Below are 22089 nucleotides of genomic sequence, written 5' to 3'. Positions count from 1 at the left end.
TCAGAACCAATATCTTTTAAATGTGATTTTGTAGATTCTTTGAATGATTTCCCGCTAATTACATCCGATCCAACATTTGATGCAAAGTTTAACCCTTTCCCGGCCAGGGTACCGATCTATCGTTACCCTAACCGTTTCGCAAAACGGCCAGGGTACCGATTCATCGTTACCCTGTTAAAAATCGATTTTTATAAAATTTATCGACAACAGATGTCAGCACTTGACGGTATCGTCTTGTTTATCGTCTGTTTCACATATTTTTGTCCAGGTGGTGTTTTGTCGATGTAAAAAATTTTAATTATCAATGTTTTTTCCTTAATTTTTCATTTTCTGATAATTTTTTATTTTATTTTTAGCATATTCATGCAATAATATTACTATAATAAGTTCATTAATGCTATAATAAGTTTATTCGGCTATAATATGTTAATGCATCATAAATATTCAAGTTATGACCTTCAGTTCCGATATTTTATATATTTTTTTAATTTTTTATTTTTAATTATTTTTTAAATCTAAAATATCAGCAAATGTTACATCTATTGCTACTGGTAATCATATGTTTATTACGAAAATAAATAATCTTGTTTGATATAAAATGAATAAAGTATATTAGTTCATTATATTAGTTGAAAGCAGAATAAAGTTCAGATTTCAAACAAATGTTTGATATAATGTGCGATTATTTCACAATGAATAAACGTACATGCATAAATGTTATATCAAATTGTACAGAACAATATTGTACATCGTATTGGCTTAGTGACAATAAGAATGAAGTAACCAGACAATGTTAATTTTGACAAATAGTAACAAATTTTCAAGTCTGAATGTCAGTTATCATATATATATATTTTTTTCTCATAAATTTTTCAAACAAACATTATCGAAATGTGTCGTATTTAAAACTAACTATATTGATAAATATATGTGATTTTTTTCATATGAATAAAATAATAATTTAATTTTTAGTGAATTTTTAAAATAATATTGCCTGATTCACCTATTTTGACCTTGGCCGTTTTACAAAATAAGGGGGCGTGGCAAACGGCAGGCTAAGGGTTAATGCTTTTCGTCCTAGATATTTTCCTACTTTACTAAGAATAGGAATTGATTTACGAAATAAATCTCCAAAAAATCCATATCCTCGTTGTATTTGCTGTCCCGCAAAATAATTCCCTGTTCCTAATTGTCGTGTGAGAGGAAATCGTAACTCAGGTCTGTATATCGTTCCTCCCGCCTGATTACAGTAATAATTTATACAATCTTTAGGATCGAGCTTCATTTTGTACTTTCAAACATGAACTAATATTAACAAATAAGACTAAGCACTATTTATAACTGCTTAAAAGATAGAACTAATAATGTTTTTCCTCCAAAAAAGACAATTTCTTTTCCACCGGCAGTTCTCAACTCGATTTCAATAGTATCAATATAATTTTTTTTCAAAGGAAAATATAAAGGTGAGGGATAAACTTTAACTATTTGATCGGTCTTTTCTCCCATAACTGGTATAACTCTTAGAAGAGGAGCTGTTATATCCCCCACATGATGAGAAGCAACAATATTTGAATAAATAAAAATTTCTGAAATTCCTGCAGACAATTCAAGTGGATATTCACTTACATATTCGCCTGCTGAAAATTTCTGTGTTTTAAATCCTAATAAATCCTTTAATTCGTTTCCAAATTCAATCGTTATATTTTTAGGAACTTTTAAAATGATTTTGTTATTAGGCAGTAATCCTAATTTAATATATTTAAAAATTCCGAGAAATTTTTCAGCTGATGAATATAATCCAATAGGAATAAAAATTTTTTCTTCTACATCGATTTCTTCAACAACTTTTTTATTTCTTTCTATTAAAATTATAAATTGATCCTTGTAAAATACGGGATTTGATAGATATTCCTTAGACCCAGTCCGCAATATTAAATTTGAAGTGTCTTGTTTAAATATAATTTCTTTCAGTGGAAAATTTAATAAATAAAGTAATTTGTGAGCACTGTCTTTTGTAACATGCAACTCGAATCCCTCCTTCACATTTATTTTTACATCTTTATAATCCTTGTCTAAAACGAATTCTACCGAGTTAGAGCCAGTTAAGGAAACTATATTATTGTTTATCCAATCGAAAAGCGTCTTTCCTTCATTTTCTTTAGCTGTAGTTAGTGGAATCGTATATGTTTTATCTTCTATTTTTTCTCTTCTAATTTTATGCTTAGTAATAGTATAATCATTGTTATGATTAGATATGTTAAACCAGTTTCTAGGAATAATAACTTCGCTCAGACCGACTACCCATTTTCCATGTAAATCAATAGCCGGACTCATTTTCACAGTGAAATTAGACTGCTTATTTTCAGGAAATAAATCCATGCTAGCATTGCTTATCAGAGTTACAAAAAAGTCAGACTGCATCATTTTGTCACCTTCTGTAATTCTTCTGTATAAAATTTTCCTTCTAAAATTTCATTATTTAAATCTTTCAATATGTACGTCGGAGGATGAGATGAAAAACGATCGTGAATAACAAATATTTCTTTTGTCCAACCTGGTAGATATCCTCGACTAAATGTTTTACGTATTTTCGAGATTCGAACAAAATCACCAATATTAAATTTAAATGTATTCCCTCCTTTTATACCATACAACTTTTCGAAAATCATGCTATGATGTAGAGGGGTAACTTCTGACGGAGACATACCGATACTTCTATGAAAACTATTATTGTAACTTTTTACAATATCAGATAATTTATCGATATATTTAAAAGACTTACGATACGTAAATAATCTATATATTTTATTCCGCAGAGTTTTATTTAATCTTTCGACAACAGCTGCTTTTGTATCAGAATGAGTAGAATAATGATTAATTTTAAATTTTTTAAAAAGATTTTTTACTAATCTATTATAAAATTCTTTTCCTTTATCAGTTTGTAAATTTTTTGGAATGTTTTTTCTAAAAATGATTTTGAAAGCTTTAAAAACTGACTGAGGTTTTTTATCTTTTATTGGTTCTACATAGCAATACTTAGTAAATACATCGATTACAGTTAGTAAGTATTTTACTCCATTATTAAATCTAGAAAATTGTTTTAATACAATTAAATCGGCTTGCCATAAGTCATTAGGATAAAAACTTTTAGTTTTTCTTCGCGAATATTTAATTCTTACAGGTTTATGAAGTGTATAAGTCAGTTGAGAAGATAGCCATTTTTTAACAACAGATTGTGGTAAATTAGATTCTTTAACTAATTTACTTACACCACCAAAAGATGCTGGAGATTTAGGATTATAGTATATCGATTTTAAAAGTTTTTCCATTCGGAATTATTCTTCCTCTTCCTCTTAGATTTTTTCCACTGGTGAAATAGTCTTGGAGAGAAAATTTCTTCGGGAGTCTCGACTGATGCTGGTTGATACTGTGTTTTTTCGGCTAATGTTGTCAAACTTTTGTTTCCAATCCACTCTTTAGGAATGTTTATTTTCTTTAAACCGTCCCAAAATTCGTTAAAACCAACAGGAACTAATGCGGTTTTTCTATTTCTCATTACATACGAAATTAAGTCTACTATATGACTTCCAAAAATAGGTTTCCCATCGGTTGTTAATTCACCTTTAGAATTCCATCCGTAATGACTTTGATTCAACTTATCAATTAAATGTGGTATATATTTTTGATATAATTGCGGTACAGATAAAATTATTTGTTTAATAAATGCATCATCGACAGCTTTTTCTTCGGGTTGAGATTCCGTTTCTTCGATTTTGTCGGATACAACAGATACTCTAACAGGTTCTTTTGGCGCATGAACTGTTCTCTGATATCTCGAAATTAATTGACTTAATAATTTGACTTTACTATCATCAGATAAATCACCAGTCTCAAGTAATTCTTCGATATTATTACCAATTCTTATTTCAGGTTTTCGATATGCTGACAACAGTTCAGGAGGGACAAGAGCCATTTGTTTCGCCATTAGATTCTTTTTCCTATTACTTTACCAATTAGTCCACCTGCCATAGACAATAACGGAGCCAGTAGAAGAGGAAGGAATCCACCAGATTGATTAACTAAAATTTTTTTCTTAGTATTTAAAGGAACATTTTTTTCACTTAATTTCCTGATAATTTTTTTATATTTTTGTAATTTACGAACATCGGCAGGTATATTTCCTCTCCGCAAATTATCGCATATTTCACACAAAACTTTAATTTGATCCGGAGTAGCTTCTTTCAATATTGCTTTTCGTTGAGAAGGAGTAGTCTTAGACAAAAGTGCTAACATATGATAATTTTTCTTTACGTTCTTCATTTTATTGGTAAGTATATCCAAAAAATACCTTGTTCGTCAGGAAAACACGAATCTCTCACAGAAAATTTCTTATTCGTTTTAGGATGAAAATCTAATAACAAATAACCGAATTCCTTTTCTGTCGCTTTTTTATATGCATCCATAAAAAAATCACATTTACCAGCAAAAGCTTGCCGTCCCAAACAACTTACTTGACTTTCATCGCGATTATTTTTAAATAATATCAAATAATGCGTGTTTAAAGTTATATCTCTCATAATTCTATTTTTTGGAAACAAATTTTGCATTATCACGATCACGCTTACATTATAATGATGAGACTCTGTTGTAAACAAAAATGCAGTTTTTGAACTGAGTTCATGCATCAAATCATCAATTATTATTAAATCCCATCCTTGCACGGATTCAGGTAAGCCATACATGAATGTAACATCTTTTTCCTCGTGAAAAAACGGTAAATATACGGAATAACACCATAGAATCTTTTTTAATGTATTTTCATAAATTTTGTTACGAATAATTTTTCTCACTAATGTTGTCTTTCCGCATTGAGAAGGTCCAACGATTATACAGTTACTAGGATGTTTGAAATACATATTAATCAAACTTATAAGCTTTAGTAAATTTATAATGCTTTGATCCACAAATTATCTCCCTAAATATTAATATATTCTTTTTGTTCCTTTCTATATAAATTTCTTTCATAACTTCTGAACATTTCTCGAACGAATAATATAATTTATTACTAACTTCATAAATTCTTCCATTCTCGTCAACAATTATAAAACCGAATTTTCCATTTCCTTTCCATATTTCATCATTAACTTTAAAATAACGTAAAACAATAGGGAGATTATCAGGAATATCGAAAAAAAAATTATTTACCGCAGCAATACACGTATCTATTGACTTGTACAAACGAGGAGAAACAGAATAATTTCTATCACCGTCGTAAGTAATAATAAAACCATATCTCTCCATGATTGCAATTTTTAATCTTGGTATTAAAAATAAATTCTAACTTTCCTTAAAACTCAATTTATATCAAAAACCGACCAATCATATATCTTATATAAAATAATTAATACAGAAACTTTGTCTTATTATTACAAATTTAAATTAAATTAATTTTATTTTAATTAGAAAATTAATTTTGTGATCAGTGCTACTCAAATCACTACTACTCATGGCATACCCCTTTTTGACCCTTGAGTCCTTCCGCGTCCCGGCATTCTGAATACAAATAATCAAGAACAACTTACCAGTGTTAAGTTCTGTTCCGCCTTGACTTCCGGCTACTCTTCCTTCCGTAAGTATCCAAATCTCGAATGTGGGCTCAGTACTTTCCTGTCGTCTTGCGAGAATCTCCTGAAGATTTGCAAGAATATCCTGTCGACTGCGCCAGTGAAGATTCTTCTTACTCGTCACGTGATCTTTACAAATGTTCCGTCCCGAGTCGTTCTGTACGCCTCGAGATTGTCCGTTTGATGGTCCGTTGAAAGTCACACCTCCACACTCGATAATTAGTTATATACAGTTTATTTACAAATATTTACAAAGATGTACACTATGCAATAACATTACGTATGCTAATGTACCGAAACTGAGATGCCGCACGTCGACTTAGCTGGCCGGGGAACACGAGTCACCTTTCCGGAGATGGCTTGACCTCGTGGCCGTCCGTCTCTACGACAACCTTTCTCTAGAGGACTTCCCAAGAGGAGAACACTCTCTCTTCCGCCTCAAAGGTCTGCCTGGTGTTAGAGACCGCCACGTATCAGGTCCCTCGCCCTTTCTCCCCGTTTTTTTGCCACCCTTCCAATTTAAGGGATTCTGCTACTCCTTCCTGCGACCAATCAGTGCTTCCCCTTTCTTAGAGCCTTCCAAGACGTCCGCCCTATTTCCCGCCGACGTAGCTCACATTTGCGTCCGCGCTTTATTTATATTTATTTTCCTAAGCTGGCCGGCACGTGGCCAACACATTGACCCTTAAGTGGAGACGCTACACCTTTGATCCTTCCGGCCGTTTATGGCCCCGACCCAAGGTGGGAGCAATTACCTCAGTCGGGCGGTTTCTTTGACTCAGGCCGCCAAAGGCGACCTTTACATTCCTTAAATCACGCGGATTAATGTTTCCATATTATAAAAATAAAATATATTTTTAAAATTTTAATAGTTACTAAATTATAGCAATTGTAAATTATTCTTTAATTAATTAACTAATTATAATTATTTTTATTAGATGGAACATTCTACTTTACTGGAGTAAATGTATTTAAAATTTTTCATATTAATATTTTGTATTTTATACATTTTATTCTTTCTGTTTAATATTTACTGAAATATTTTATTTTGTTCAAGTGTCCACCTTATATTATATTTAATTCAAAAGGTGAAGTTATCGGCGGTATTGAATATGAAATTGTAAAAGTGTTCTGCGAAAGATTAAATTTCAAGTAAATTTTTTAAAACTTTTTACATATTCGTGTTATTTAAAATATTTAAATAATTATTCTTTCAATAAGGTATGTGTTAAAGAAACCAATTGAGAACGATTATGGTTACTCTGATAAAACTTCCGGCAAAGGTTTATTAGGTCGAATTCAAACAAAGGTTAAATAATAGCAAATTCAATTATTTTAAATTAATACTATTAATGATTTTAAGAATATAATAATAATAATATATTTTTTTAGGATGTTCATCTGGGTTTGCCATCATTCTTTATGACTTATGAAGAATCATTCATCTTTGAGTTTGGAACAGCTCATAGGTTTGCTGAAGTAATATTTATTACTAGAGCACCAAAAAGGAAATTACTATTAAATGTTTTATTTAGACCGTACACAAAAGAGGTGAATTTATTATTAAAAGAATATATTTAAATTTAATTTTTATCTGATAATTAAATTCTTTGCTTATTATAAATTTAATATAGATGTGGGCTTCTATTTTTGTTTCTGTTATTGTTACTGGAGTAATTATGTACTTGCTGAAAAGAAAGTTTTCTTTTTGTCATGAGAATGAAAAAGAATGGTCTTTAAATGGAATATATTGGTTTCTTTTTGGGAGCTTATTATTAAAAGGTATAATTTATACAGGGTGGGCCAACGAAAATGAAACGGCAGAGTGTTCGTGTTCGTCCAAGCAAATCGCTCGGACAGGTCAATTTTATTCTCGAGGGGACATCTTTTGCAATAAAGTTTTTGCGATTCTGAATACAACAGACAACAAAAAATTTTAAAAACTCATCTATTTTGTATTAACTAAACAAACATTTATTTCGAAAAAAATGTTTGTTTAGTTAATATTCAGAATCGCAAAAACTTTATTGCATAAGATGTCCCCTCGAGAATAAAATCGACCTGTCTGAGCGATTTGCTTGGACGAACGCGAACACTGCCGTTTCGTTTTCGTTGGCCCACCCTGTATATTAAATGACAATTTATATAGTATATAATATTATAGAATAATATTCTAATATCTAGTAAATAGCTTTGAAAAGTATTTTTTATATTAAGATACTATATAATAAATTATTTATATTTTACGTATAAAATAAATCGCAAAATTGAGTGCTAAATCAGTACAATTACTTATTAATTAAATTGTAGGTGGAGACTTCAACAATATTAAGCGATACAGTTTACGTTTTATAATAATATTTTGGTTGCTAGCTGTAATTGTTATTTGTAATGGATATTCTGGCACCATGTTTTCATTTTTATCAATACCTGAATATGAATTTGTCCCAACGACATTTAAAGAATTAATGTTTGAAGTTAAAAATGGAAGATATAAAATTGGAACTTTGAAATCAAGTGGAGTCGAAGAGGGTTTCATGGTATATTCGGTTTATACATATTATTTATTTCTTGTAATTCGTTTAAAAAGTTAGTTTCTAACAATACTTTTAATGTAGAAAACAAAAGACAGAGTAGCAGAATATTTGTATGCAGAAATGAAGAAAAATGAATCAAATTTGGTTATATCATATGAAGAAGGAATTACAAGAATCTTTGAAAGAGAAAATTTTGCTTTTATTGAAGAGAAACTTGTTATTCTTCAAACTGCAAATGCTTTAAAAAAACCTAATGTTATCATATCAAGAGATGCCCTTTTCTCTTTTACTTCTGCTTTTGGATTTGCCAAAGGAGTTTCGTTTTTGCCTGAAATAAACAAAATGCAAGTAAATTCAAAATTATTTAATGTTTGTTATATTTTCAAATAATTATTCAAGTAGTTTTTCTTATACAGTAAGTCGTCTACTTATGAACTTAATCCGTTCGTAGCAGTCGTTCGCAAGTCGAAAAGTTCGTAACTCGAAAAGACCATGTTTGGCGCAAAAACTCAAATACAACGTTGCTTTTACAATTATGTAATGTTTAGGCTACTTGAATAATGTTGAATTAAGATAGTTAAAGGGAAGTATAAATTCAAATCAATCACATGTACAGTACATTATTTATTAAAATTACCCATTTATGTACATTTGTAGTTGTTTTATGTATGTACTGTAAATGTTTTAACGTAAAACTTCAAAAAGAAACTTGACTATACATAAAATATAACCAACTGCACTTTTACCTACCATCTGTCGGCTTTGTTCGTAACTTCGAAAGTTCGTAAGTCGAATGTTCGTAAGTAGAGGACTGCCTGTATTCCATAAATAACTGAGATCTTGAAAGAATTCAGTAATTTTTAATGTGTAATATTTAAATTAACAACTTTTTACTTAATTTTTAATTAAAATGCTGAATACAATAATTGAAGCACGGTACTATCAGCTTATAGTAATCACTTTAAAAGATTAAGAAAAATTATTCTTAACTTTTTGTATTTACCAATTTACCGAAGTCGGGTTGAACTATTTAAAATTATATTAAAAATATATAAATTTAGATAAAACTTCGATAAAAATTCGTAGTTATCCTATTCTCGTATGAGAAAAACAGAGAAAATATCATAAATTAATGGTTTTAAGTGTTTTTAGTATCAATTTAGTACCGATTTTAACATTCACCTAGGATAAAAAGTGGGGAAGGTGAAAAGGATAACTGAATTTTTATCGAAGTTTTATTCAAATTTATATAATTTTAAATAAAAAGAACAAATTAGAAGATGCAACACTTCTCTATTTGGCCATTTACAAATCAGTGAAGGAGGATTCCTATTTTGACTGACTGTACTAATCATACCCAACGTTTCAAATAGCAAAAAATTGTTGTTATATTTTCTTATTAAACTATATTCATAAATTTAATTTATTTGAAATCATCTTTCGACAGGTCTCAATAAACTATTCCAAAACCGAGCAACAAAAAGATCAGTTTCGGTTTAAAGCGCTTTAAACAATACATTCAGTTTAGGAACGTGGGGTATCAATTTCAAGTTTCAGCTGTTTGTTTTACTTCATTAAAAGTGCTTCTTGATAAAAAAAAAACAAAAAAGCTACATAGATGTCTTTGCTAATGCTTCGCCTCAATTAATTACAATTTTCTTTGACTTAGCAAGCATCGACACCTTGAAATCTTCTCCTTCCTCGCCAACACTTAAACTGCATGTTGTAAACTTCATTTCACGTTCTAAAAAACTGTTCACGTAAAGCTACAAATGTACAAACAAACATAATATAATATTAAACTTTTTGTTACTATTAATTTTGATACAGTTTCTCAAACTTCGTACTGCGAAATCATCCGCTAAAAAAGCTAAAAAATTTTCACAGTTTTAACTTGCACGGAGAACAAACGAGGAATATTTATTTTGCCATATTGTCTATAATTTTTTGACCACTTTCTAGTATCCGTAAATTTATCGATGATTTTCTTTATCAGAAAACATTACAGGATCGAAAAAATGTTTATTAAGTTCAAATTATTGGCAATTCATATCATTCACAAATTCCAGCAATTTTACTTGCACTGAATGTTTTACACATGTATTCCTTAACTGTTATTTGCTCTCAATATAATAGTTTCAATTTGTGATTCCAATATACGAAGTTCAGTTAACGCGTTGCATTAGGTAGACTAAAATTGAAAACAGTCAAATTTTTTTCCAAATAAGTGACAAATTGGAGCTATATATATACAGGGTGTATTTTTCATCTTGAGACAATAAAATAACTTAATTGGATCTCATTATTTTGGGAAAAAGGTATATAAACAAAAGTTGTAGGGTTTCGAAGGGCCAATCAATTGGTGACCGTGGATGTGACCTTGACCTTCAAGGTCATTTGAAGGTCAAGTCTGTTTTTTCAATGGGAACACATATTTTTGACCCCAGCAATGGAAAGAGCAGGAAATTTCACAACGGATATACCTTTCACCTTATGGTCTAGGTTAAAGATCAAGATTATTTTTAAGATTTAAATTACAAGCTTTTTCTAATGGGAAACCATACTTTTTGTTACTGGAATAGGCAGGGAGGTAAAAGTTACATTTACATGGAAAGAGCAGGAAATTTCACAATCAGTCATGACCTTCACTACTCCAAATTTGACCTTTGAAGGTCATCTCAAGCGTGATAATTTTAAGCGCTGCTCAACAAATGCATCAAAGTGGAAGGGCATCATTTTGAACATTTCTTATAAAATTTTCCTCGAAAGCAACTTCTCAAGCAATGGTGAAAAGTAAAGTGACTCATCGAAAACAAGCATTATGATAGTGAGAGGCAAGGGGACACGCTGAAAATAATCTTCTCAAAGGAAGCAGAAAACCACTATGTCCACACTGTTACTCCTGGGTAGTGCTAAAAGTGGTGAATGCTTTTAAAATTCAAAGTAATAAGGTCATGAAAAATGTAATTTTTACCTCCCTGCCTATTCCAGTAATAAAAAGTATGGTTTCCCATTACAAATAGCTTATAATTTAAATCTTAAAATAATCTTGATCTTTCACCTAGACCATAAGGTCAAAGGTATCCAGTTGTGAAATTTTCCACTCTCCATTGCCGGTGACCATCGAAACCCTACAACTGTTGTCTGTACCTTTTCCCAAAATAATGAGATCCAATTAAGTTATTTCATTGTTTCAAGATAAAAATACACCCTGTATATGTGGAGTTTTAACCTATTTTCATGGGAAAATGTATGACAGTCAGAGAGAAGAAGACAGGAGCTCAAATTTCTTTTTTTAATTATACATTATAAATTTAACTCTTTATATTGTCTATACCACAAATTTCTAAACGAAGCAATTTGTTTCAGCGACCATCATTACATAGCTCATTTGTAGATCGGGAGAGAGAGAGGATGGATCTAGATACTTCCAAACATAAATACCTGAGTTCATTGGAGTCTCAAAAGAAACATTCCGAACGTTTCTTTTGATACAAAGTTTTATTATCAGTGGGATCTGGATTTGAAAATCATTTTAATTTTCTTTTCTCTAGTGATTGAACTAAGTGACAAGATGTCCATGTTTTATGCTGGGAGGTTTAGCGAGTGGTGAAAAGAGTTGATGTAATCACTGAAAAAGGAAACCCATTTCGTGTAATCGATTACTTGAACTTAAAACTCTCAGGACTGATTTCGAAGTAAGAGCGAGAGAAGAGAAAATTCTGGAACTTAAATGTAAATCTTAATATGAAAGCTTGTTGCAATTCCCTTCTTTCTCTTCATCTGATTCATGTTTTTTTCCAAAGATCCACCTCTTTGACACTTCTCACAAACCCTCGTTGGTGGCATTCCATTTATCTTTCTTTCTTATTAGATTTTCCAACTGTCAACAAAAGTTTACGGGGCCGTCTGGTGATGGATCTGTCTTCCCAGGAAAGCTTTCTCGCACCTCTTTCTCTATTATATTTATTATTTCAACACGATTAATAGGTTCTGATTACCAACGTTGGATAAACAAGTAACTACCACTTTAACTGAAGTATATGTTATACGTTTTTGTGGTTCATAGGCTCACTTGATTCTACAGTAAGCGTCAAAATCCTCCCAAAGTTCATATGTACTATAGAAAAATAGCAAAAACTACTCGATATGCGAAAGTAAGAGGAAAAAATAAATAAACCAGCTGTAAGACAATATTCACGTAATGGCAAAAAATGAAAATAATTTTCATATTTTTAAAATATCTATGGTGCACAAGTTGTGCTTGTTGCTTGGGAAGATTTTGATGCATAAATTAATTTGTTATAACATCAACGTTAAACAATGTAATTTCGTGCATATTAACGAGATATTAGCGTATAAATATGCAAATGAGTTGCTGCTTGATATGTGTCGTCATGAAAAAGCATTCCAGTGGCCGAGCGGTCTTCGTCCCCGTACTTGAGTGGATTAGACCCTGAACATTGGGAGTTCGGTCGTGGGTTCGCACCGCGCTCGGACGGGCTGGCAGCGTGGAGTTTTTCGGGTTTTCTTCACGTCGAAGATGCCTGAATAGGGGCCAGTTTCCCTTAAAAAGTCCTTCCGGAAGACATTCTTTCCCCGCGTGCGCATTGGCCATTCTATACGGCCGGCTCTTCGGTCACCTAGCGACCAACCACAGGCTCTTCGGAATACAGTGCTTAACAGCCATAAACTCTTGAACATATGAAACCGCTTCAAGAATGAAAGCTTTCCAGTGAGAAAAAGCTCCATAAGTAGTGTGTTGAAGAAAAGTTTTTCTGTTGAGAAAACAGCATTAGAAGTTCGAGTGAATTTATAACAAAAATAGTAATCTACCTAATCATGAAAATTTAAGAGCTGGCAGGAAGAAAACGTTACGCGCCAAAACAGAAACGTTTGATAACAAGTCGACGTTGAGATACATTACATGTAAAGAGAAACTTGAAACATGGCTTAGGAATAGAAGTGAATACGTCAATTATCCGCATATGCCTAAAACGTAACAATTTGAAAGCCCAAGAAGCCTAAAGTTGCCAAATTACATAAACAGAAACATCTTAATTTTGCCAAACGCTATAAAGATTGGACCTTAGAAGATATGAAGAGGATTTGTATGGTCAGATGAATTTAAAATTAATAGAGTTGTTTCAGATGGGGCGAAAATGACTATGGACTACATCGATGAAGTCTACAACTGAGCGACATTGAAGTTTGGTGGTGGTAATGTTGTGATCTCGGGCTATATTACCTATTTTGGGCCTGGAATGCTATGTTCTATAACTATTAAAATAGATAGCGTTATTTACACTAAGATACTTGACAATTAATTGTTACAATCTTTTGATTATTACTACATTGATAGGAGCTCTTTCACTTATCAGCAAGATGATCTAAAACATACACCCCGGAGAGCAATGTCATGGCTTCGGGATCAAACTATTAGCTTTCTTGAGTGGCCGCCTCAATTGCCTGATCTCAACCCGATTGAACACATCTAGTCCCTTCTTAAATGTCGCATGTCTGATTAAGCAGTTTCTTCTGAAAGCATCCACCAATTACGGAAACATGTACAGGATGAGTGGAACAAAATAACATTGCACGATTGTAGGAATATTAGTAATATTATGCCTGATCGCATTAGGAAGGTTTCATTTAAGTATGCAAAAAATATAGTTTTCGTACTAAATGTGCTTGGCAACATTTTCTAGTTCTATAAAATACTCTCCTGCGTTTTTTGGGGGGAGTTTGACACTTACCTGCTGTACATAATGCATATTTTTCTTCAAAACAGCTATTCTTCTATTTAATTCTTAAACACTTTTTGTGTCATTAAATTCTTGGTAACCTGACCTAAGCAATTCCTCTGACTTGCGGCGGGACCGACCTCACAAATTGCTAGAATTTCTTACTTCAGTTACACAAAACTTACTAAAACAGTAATGCAAATTTTTCACGTAGACAACACTGATTTACTAATAATTTAATTGTTGTTCAATAAAAGGTTAAAAAATAATTTAACGATAATTAATAAATGTTCAAGTTTTATATACTTTTTAAATTGTTTTAAATTCATTTGTAATGCAAAGATCAACAAAATCAAGATTTCCAGTATTTACAGCCATGCTTAAAAATAACTCTCTAATTAATATTGATAATATTAATTAGAGAGTATAAGCATGATTGAATATATATATAAAATACAGATACAAAAATGTCTTCATTTCCACCCTTTCCAACAGCAGGCATTAATAGTGAAGATGTTTTTGTATTTTCTTTATTGTACATATATTGTAAATATGCCATCTGCCATTTTAAAATTAAGATTGAAAGTGATTACAGTAAGCGGATACAATATATAAATTATTGAATAATATAACGCACGGTCGTCTACTTAATAAAATTTTTTCATGAATAGCTCAATTAATATTCTTATGCGGTTTTCTTTCCAAATAGCAAATTAAAGTATTAGAAAGTATGTTCTAAAATTTTAAATAATAAATTTTATTTCATACAGATTACGCAAATTGTGTGAAGCTGGTATCACTCAGAAATTTCTGCGAGATGAATTAGCGAAATCAAGATCGTTTTCAAACGTACAAGAAACTGAAAATACTAGATCATTGACTCCCTATGATTTACTAGGTCCATTTATTCTTCTAATTTCTGGCTACATCATTTCCACATTATCACTTATCTGCGAAATTATTGTACAAAAACTCCAGCAAAGAGTTGCTTAACTTTCCCAGTAATATTTGTTGTCGCCATCTGTTACGATATTTTATTTAAAAGAACTTGTTATATTTTTAATTATAAAATGACAAAAAACTTAATTCTGAGGGTAGGGATGTGCTTTATAAAAACTTGTAAATGCTAATAACGAGTAAAATCGTCATTAAGTCAGACCTTACTCGAGATATGACACACGATCCTCTTTATCTTTCGACCCAAATTTAATAGTATCAATCCCTCAATACATAAACCTCCCAGCAAAATTTCAGAAATTTTCGATAAAAAGCACCAACAGTTATTAAGCTTCAAAGAGGCGAACAAAATCGTGCCCTCCACACCAGTGGCGTAGCATAGTGGGGGAGGCAGGGGCGGCCCACCCGGGGCAGTACTTTTAGGGGGCGGCATTTTTTCACAATAAATAATAATAATATCTTGTAAAAATTTGAACCATTTCATTTCATATTTTTGTCGCGCCTACGATTCGGACCGATTGAAATGAGCACGGAATTTTTCATTACTTATTCTGTGACAAAACTGGGGAATCCCCTTTCTTTAAATGAATGTATAATAATAACATCTTGCTTATTGTAGCGACTGACAACACCGTCTGTACTGACTTGTAGGGATTCCCGTATTTTATTTAAGAGGGGGCGAAATTTTCCTCCGCCCCGGGCGGCTGACATCCACGCTACGCCACTGCCCCACACACGTAATATACATACAAACAGAAAATTTCCTGAATTTTTTTTTTTTTTTTTTTTTTCATTTTTCGACGTTTCAAAGTCTTTTGAGTCCAAAATTGTAAACATTTCGGCGGACACTATGGTGATTGGTCACTTTTTTTGACCAATCACCATATTGTCCCTCTTTTACATATAACAGCCAGGAAAGTAAAATGGAATTTTTAGATATAAAACAATTTGTAATTCGTTTCCACAATTAAATTTGAAAAGTAACTCATTAAATAACATCAGATCAAATGCTCACGTCATAATTCGTTCCATTTCGAGAATTAAAAATTTCTCCAGTAGACTTATGGATTGTCTACGTTGCACTCTGGTTTTAAGTTATGATTTCTACAATATATTATTGTATTAATCATATACTAAGAATAAATGAAAATAAAAAAAATAAAGTTGGAAACTTCTTTCGTTGTTATAACTGTTATGATAAAAGCTAACATTAAGTACTAAAAGCATAACAACCATAATGGCATTTATACACCCTAAACTCTGACACGACATGAAATTTTGGGGAACACCTGATAAGAGAAAGGCAGTGACAGCGAACAAAGTACAAAAGCGTTAAAAGTAATAAACGTATATAATGCAGTATAAGAAAAAAACAATTTCAGCTTTGACCAGTAATAGACGATTTTAGCACAATAACCGCCGTTTGGTTGACATTTTCTAATATTGACAACACCTACCGTTCAGAAAATTTTAAAAGGCCACATATTGTGAGTTTTCCAGAGCATATTTTATTTTCATTATATATTTCAGTTTATTGAATGCTGGATTCAAATTTTCCTCAAAAATTCTCAAAAAGCTTTTTTCACAAGGTATAGAATATTTTTTGTAAATACTGTACTAAATACAGTACAAATATTATATAGAAGAATTAGCAAATTTGATAGAACATTTTGACTCAAACAGAAGAGGAGACAATCAGTGACAAACCAGACTGTAACTGTTATAAAGATCGTTGGTGTCCTCAAATGATTTTTTGCTAATGCCAGTTCATTAAAGAGTTGCGAAATGGACCCTGACTAGGAAGGAAGTGACTTTGTAAGGAGGAATTAAAATAAAACCTTGGCACCTCATGAAATTCTCAAGAAGAGGAAAAGAAAGACATGACAAATAACTTTGGATTCATATTTTACGAATGAATGATCCTCAGCTCAGCCGATCAGCGAAGAACTGAAGTTATGTCCAGAGGTATTATTGTAATGGATATATAAAAATTACGTAGTCGATTTCGATTAAAAATATCTATGTTATTATTTCCGTATGGTAATTATTTTGTATTAGTAAAAGTTTCATTATTATTGAAATATATATATATATTTATTCATTTATTCGTGGATGTCAGAAACGCACCCCTATGTATTTTCTAATAAAATGGATTTATTTTGCCCCTATTTTTTATGCCGCCTCCTCCAGGAACGTATCACCGGAGTAAAATGAAGGCAATCTCTATTGTACAGTTTGGTACATATGTATACTGTATATCGAAAAAATTAAATTATTTAAAAAGTACAAATGCAGTTCAATTCAAATCAGACGAAATTAATTGATTTATGGAATAATATTTGAATATGAGAAATAAACTTGTGCTTAGTATGGTAGCAGACCAGCAATGAAAACGTACAGTACAATAAAAAACGACTTTTGAAACTGAATACATTATTCAGTAATTTGCATGTAATTACATTGCAATGTTTGAGCGATTACCTGACTGAACGGATTATTTTGGATTTTCACCTTGATCCAAGGTGGCAGTGGCGTAACGTCATTTTTCTTAAATATGAAGTAGAGGATTAAGAAACAGAAACAATTTCTCCATTTGTAGATCACGGTAAAGTCGTTGCAGGTCTGAGAGTTGGCTGTCCCCGGGAAGTTTTTAAATTTATAGATATTTGATAAATTGCTTTAAAGGAAAGGGTACTGGATAAAATAAATGAATGACTAAAGCACTTTACTTATACATAGTACTCTAACACTAAGTCAAATACAAGGGTGAGTGATCACTCACCAAGAAATTTTGGGATATCGGGAGTTAATTTCACTCACGCAAGGCTTCTAAAGACGGGCCCATTTTAGAGTAATGGTGGTACTTTTAAAATACGCAGCCAAGTGGCAAGTTACTCGCTAAAACCAATAAATCTTATCAGAATTTTTTTTATAATAAATCCACGGAATATGGACGGGTAATATTAATTAAGAGCATCAGGTCAATAATCAGTATACATTAAGTTAAAATATTTTCAGAGTGAAGATATATCTTTTATATCTTCAACAGTGCTACATCACTGTAAAACATGATCGTGGCACAATCTCTAGGTAATATTTACTCAATAATTCTAATCACTTTTGTTAAAAATTCGAGAAAATTTTTTTTATTTTTAATTTATTTTTTACTAAGCTATATACACAACTCACTATTCATAATGAAGGGTAAATTATATATATATATATATTCATACTTTTTAAGTCTAGCTTCGTTCTTAGGCGAAAGTCGAAATTTGCATCAAATAAGTTTTTACTAACTTCATACTAGTACAAAAAATCACCATGGAGATAAAGCTTCAGGAAAGGAAAAAACAAAGAATACAACAAAGTAAAATATTGAAGCTATGTTCAGCGAAACAATTGAATTATGGAACCCTTGAAGATTCTTGCAAGGCGCCTTCCATAATATGTAAGAAATTTTTATGTTTATTTTCATAAAAAATATCGAAAAAATTCTAAAATATATTTTTTTCAACTTCTTTTCGCACATTTTTTAAGACTAAATTTTATTACTGAGATTCTGAAGTTCTGCAAATATAATACTCAGCCATCAGAGTTCCGTAGGCCTATATTTCCGTTAAGGGATTGAAGACCATTGTATTCATACGACAGTGATGATGCAATGTTTTTGACTTTGGGACTAGATCTGATTACAATGATTCAGTATTTCTATGGATTGAAAAAATCTTTTTATTACATTATGACAAATTTTTAGTCTATTAACTAGATATGTTGGTTTTGGCCTTCTCAAGTGAGAAAGGTTCGCAATACCGATACTCACAAAATACTACATTTTTCCTCTTACACCTGTAAGAAAAATGTCTTATGATTCGATAATTAATAAAGTTTAACCAGAGTCGATAGATATACTGGTCCTTGCGCTGCCAATAGCTCTAATGCTACTATACTGGTTTATTAAATATTTCTGCCACTTCGGGCGCTTCGATCGCGTATAGTCGTAAGTTTGGCTGAAGCATAGGGAGAGTCAGATGTAAACATTCTAAATTCTTTAATCTAAACGAAATTTTCTCGTTTTTAACTCAGATATTGCTTTTGTCTTTTTTAAAAGACCGTTTATAAATACTATTTTAATTCGGTTTTAACATTTTTTTCCGTAAATATCGGTAATATTTATATTTTTATTAACAGTCACTTTCACGATTTTAGATTTTAAATTGATTAGACTGTTTGTTTTTTGCTTACAATTTGTGTTCATTTTGAAATATTTTTGGAAGCTTTCAGGACAAAAAAAGTAGTCAAAAAATTTATAATTAAGCCTGTATATACATTATTAATATGGAATTTTTTTATAAACCAGATATACTTGTTCTTTCTTTATACATGATATAAAATTTTAAAATGTAATAACGATACAAATAAGAATTTTTGACAGAACAGTATAAAAAAGTTAAAAAAATGCCTAAAAACGGAAAAACTACCTACTAACCAAATAGATAAACAAACTTTTTCTGGCGTAACAGTGATTCTAACGCCAGCTATCGGCAAACTGAGACATTAACTGTACTTGAGAGTTTAGCGCAAGAACAAGTATATCTATAGACTCTAGTTTAACTTCGGCTTATTTACTTAAACGTTTATTTTACTCTATCGTATACTAAGAAACAAATTATGGAAATAAAGATAAACTATATAATGTATTACTGTAATGTAATATAATACTATAATGTAATATAATATAAACTTTATTTCATTGAAAAAAATAAATTTTGTTTTTATTAGTTAATCAGGTTTAATATTTTTAAGAAAATAATTATAAGTTCAGATTTTTAAACTCTTTTTGTCCTTGGATATTAAAAGAGCTTCTTTTTTAGCAATTTCATTGTGGGTTCAGCCAGGCTCAAAATAGTGTGGTCGTGCCAGGAACTCATGGGCCTGACATATCCGGACAGACCACCCCGAAAAACACCCGGGATTTTCTGAGGCGTCCGAATTCGATTCCGGGTTCCCAGAGTGGTAAGCTGCCACCGTACCCTCTCGGCCATCCGTCCGTACGGTTTCAGGTTCCTTGCTTTAAATCCGCACTGATTTAAAAAATTCATATTTTTGTAATTGCTTATTTATCAAAATTTTTATTATATTAATTATTTGAATAATTAATTCATGATTATGAAACTTAATTGATTATTAAAATTAATCACGTAGGAATACTCATTTGATGAAGAAATGTTTATATAAAATAATAGTATGTTTTTAAAACGACAGATGGCACGATAAGTTCTGAGAGATCTGTTTAATATGAAAACAAATCATTATTCTTTTCGAAGAAATAAGAAGAAATTTTTGGAGAGATGTTTTACAAATATATATTTTTATCGAATAAAATGGAATTTTCATTTTAAGGGACAAATGTATTTAAATAAATGTATGCGAAAATACCAGTGAAATAAATTATTTTAAAATGTAGATGTAGCCTATGTAAAGTCAGTGATGTTATAAACTTAAATATTTTTTTCAATTATTATATAAGGCCATTCCATATATATATATTTCAATAGATTAAATTGAGATAAATTTAGAAAAAATATATCAGATAAAATAAAATAGATTTAAAACAATTACATACGTGATAGAATCAAAAATGAAACGAAGTTTTAATATAAGTTCTACTACATAAATAGTACAAACGACTACCTTCAAAATTAAGCACCTTGTGCAGATCCAACTTTTATCAACATTCGTATTACTTATTAAACAGTCTTAAACATCATTCTTCATTCCTTCTTCGAGTCCAATATTATCGCAGCACTTTTCTATCTTGTTGCAGTAATCGTTTGATGCGAAACACTTGGTTCATTATGTGTTTGTTCCTGACGGTGAACCCGTTAAAGTGGAGCCCTACGTTAACATTCTCGATGCTTCATGACAATAAGAAGAAAATGGTCTCTGTGGCAAGCAAAGAGCTGGGCTCTCTATTATGACAACACCTCAATGTAGATTAATGACAAAGCCCGATGATGATGACATTTTACGTCGTCCTCTCTTTTAAATTAAAGTGATCTCATTTGTGATAGAACCTAAACAGAATTTAACAGTTACACGACCACAGAACCTCCAATCACCATTAACGGTATTCAGTTAGAGATCCTCGTCATTATATTTCCTGGTAATTCATCCCAAAATGTCTTCTGCCTCCTTACAGAGACATTTGCTCCACTATCGAGAACTGACTCTAAAATATGGTCATTAACCAAAATATTAATTTTGATGAGCGGATGGTAATAGAGTCGCGTTACTTGTTTAAGGTCAGAATTTTCTCCTGTTTCAATCGTATTAACATTTGTTTTTGCATATTCCCATATCCTAATATCAATATGTGGCAATGTGACATATGACAATGTGACAATATCCATATGTGACAATGAGCGAGAGATTTTTTCTTAATTCTTCTCGCTCCTTGTCGCGTACGTGAAAGATTAGGATAAGGTAAATTTCTAGAAGAAAGTAAACTCTTTTCTAAAGTTCTGTCACCGTCTTTTTCTAATTAAAACATAACAAAAAGAGGGTTCGACAATCTGTATTCATTCAGAATATTGAATGAATAATCAGAGAAGCCTTTGATCATTGTGAAATCAGAATTAAGATAAATGGAACTCTGGTTTAAAATACTAAATAGTATAAGACCGAGATAGCTCGACACTTTTTAAAAACAAACCACAGCTTGTTTTTCTTCAGATTTAATCATTTTAAGACATCAAAACATTGCCGAAATAGTTTAGATTATATGTAAGTTATAAATTACGACAAATTAAACGCGTTTATTTGTATTTAAAAAAAACACATAAACATTAAAACTAGCCTATCTCTCCCGCATGTCCGGGTTAAAGCATCAACCCACTACGAGTGAGACCGATCTTGAAAAATAACAAAAGTGCAGCTTATAAACAAAGAAATTAATTGGTATAGATTTTCTTCAATTTTCCGTAACGTGAATTGTAATAATGCTCGTACGCAGAGCAATCTTCATGAAACCATCGGCTGCAGTTCATACATTTAATCCAATCTTGTCTTCTGTACGTTTAAAATATTTTATCCGCATCCCATGCATTTATTTTCGTTCTGCTTCTCAGAAAACATATCATGTTCTCATCGATTTAACAAGTACTTAATTGTTCAACTTGATGCTCAATAACCAGTAATTTATTTTTAAATCAAGTATTACACCCATAA

The 22089-nt window shown here is 31.2% G+C and overlaps 1 protein-coding gene across 1 annotated transcript; it reads left to right on the top strand.

Annotated features, from left to right (window-relative positions):
- Window positions 1-5648: 5648 nt before the first annotated feature.
- Window positions 5649-14946, top strand: LOC136983268 (glutamate receptor ionotropic, delta-1-like). The gene is made up of 8 exons (XM_067279975.1): window positions 5649-5783; window positions 6682-6776; window positions 6846-6933; window positions 7017-7175; window positions 7259-7406; window positions 7935-8164; window positions 8243-8505; window positions 14676-14946. Exons 1-8 carry the CDS (start codon window positions 5649-5651, stop codon window positions 14896-14898), a joined length of 1341 nt encoding a protein of 446 aa, XP_067136076.1. The 3' UTR covers window positions 14899-14946.
- Window positions 14947-22089: the final 7143 nt, after the last annotated feature.

This window comes from Centruroides vittatus, unplaced genomic scaffold, assembly GCF_030686945.1.
Source record: "Centruroides vittatus isolate TY-2023 unplaced genomic scaffold, ASM3068694v2 contig_879, whole genome shotgun sequence".
Taxonomy (NCBI): domain Eukaryota; kingdom Metazoa; phylum Arthropoda; class Arachnida; order Scorpiones; family Buthidae; genus Centruroides; species Centruroides vittatus.
This window is presented reverse-complemented; position numbering and strand designations above follow the sequence as displayed.

Excerpts from the sequence above, each read along its gene's own strand:
- LOC136983268 (XM_067279975.1), top strand. The coding sequence starts at position 5,649 with ATGTGGGCTCAGTACTTTCCTGTCGTCTTGCGAGAATCTCCTGAAGAT. Across the intron at positions 6,777-6,845 it reads TGCGAAAGATTAAATTTCAA|GTATGTGTTAAAGAAACCAA; the intron begins GTAAATTTTTTA and ends TCTTTCAATAAG. Across the intron at positions 6,934-7,016 it reads TAGGTCGAATTCAAACAAAG|GATGTTCATCTGGGTTTGCC; the intron begins GTTAAATAATAG and ends ATATTTTTTTAG.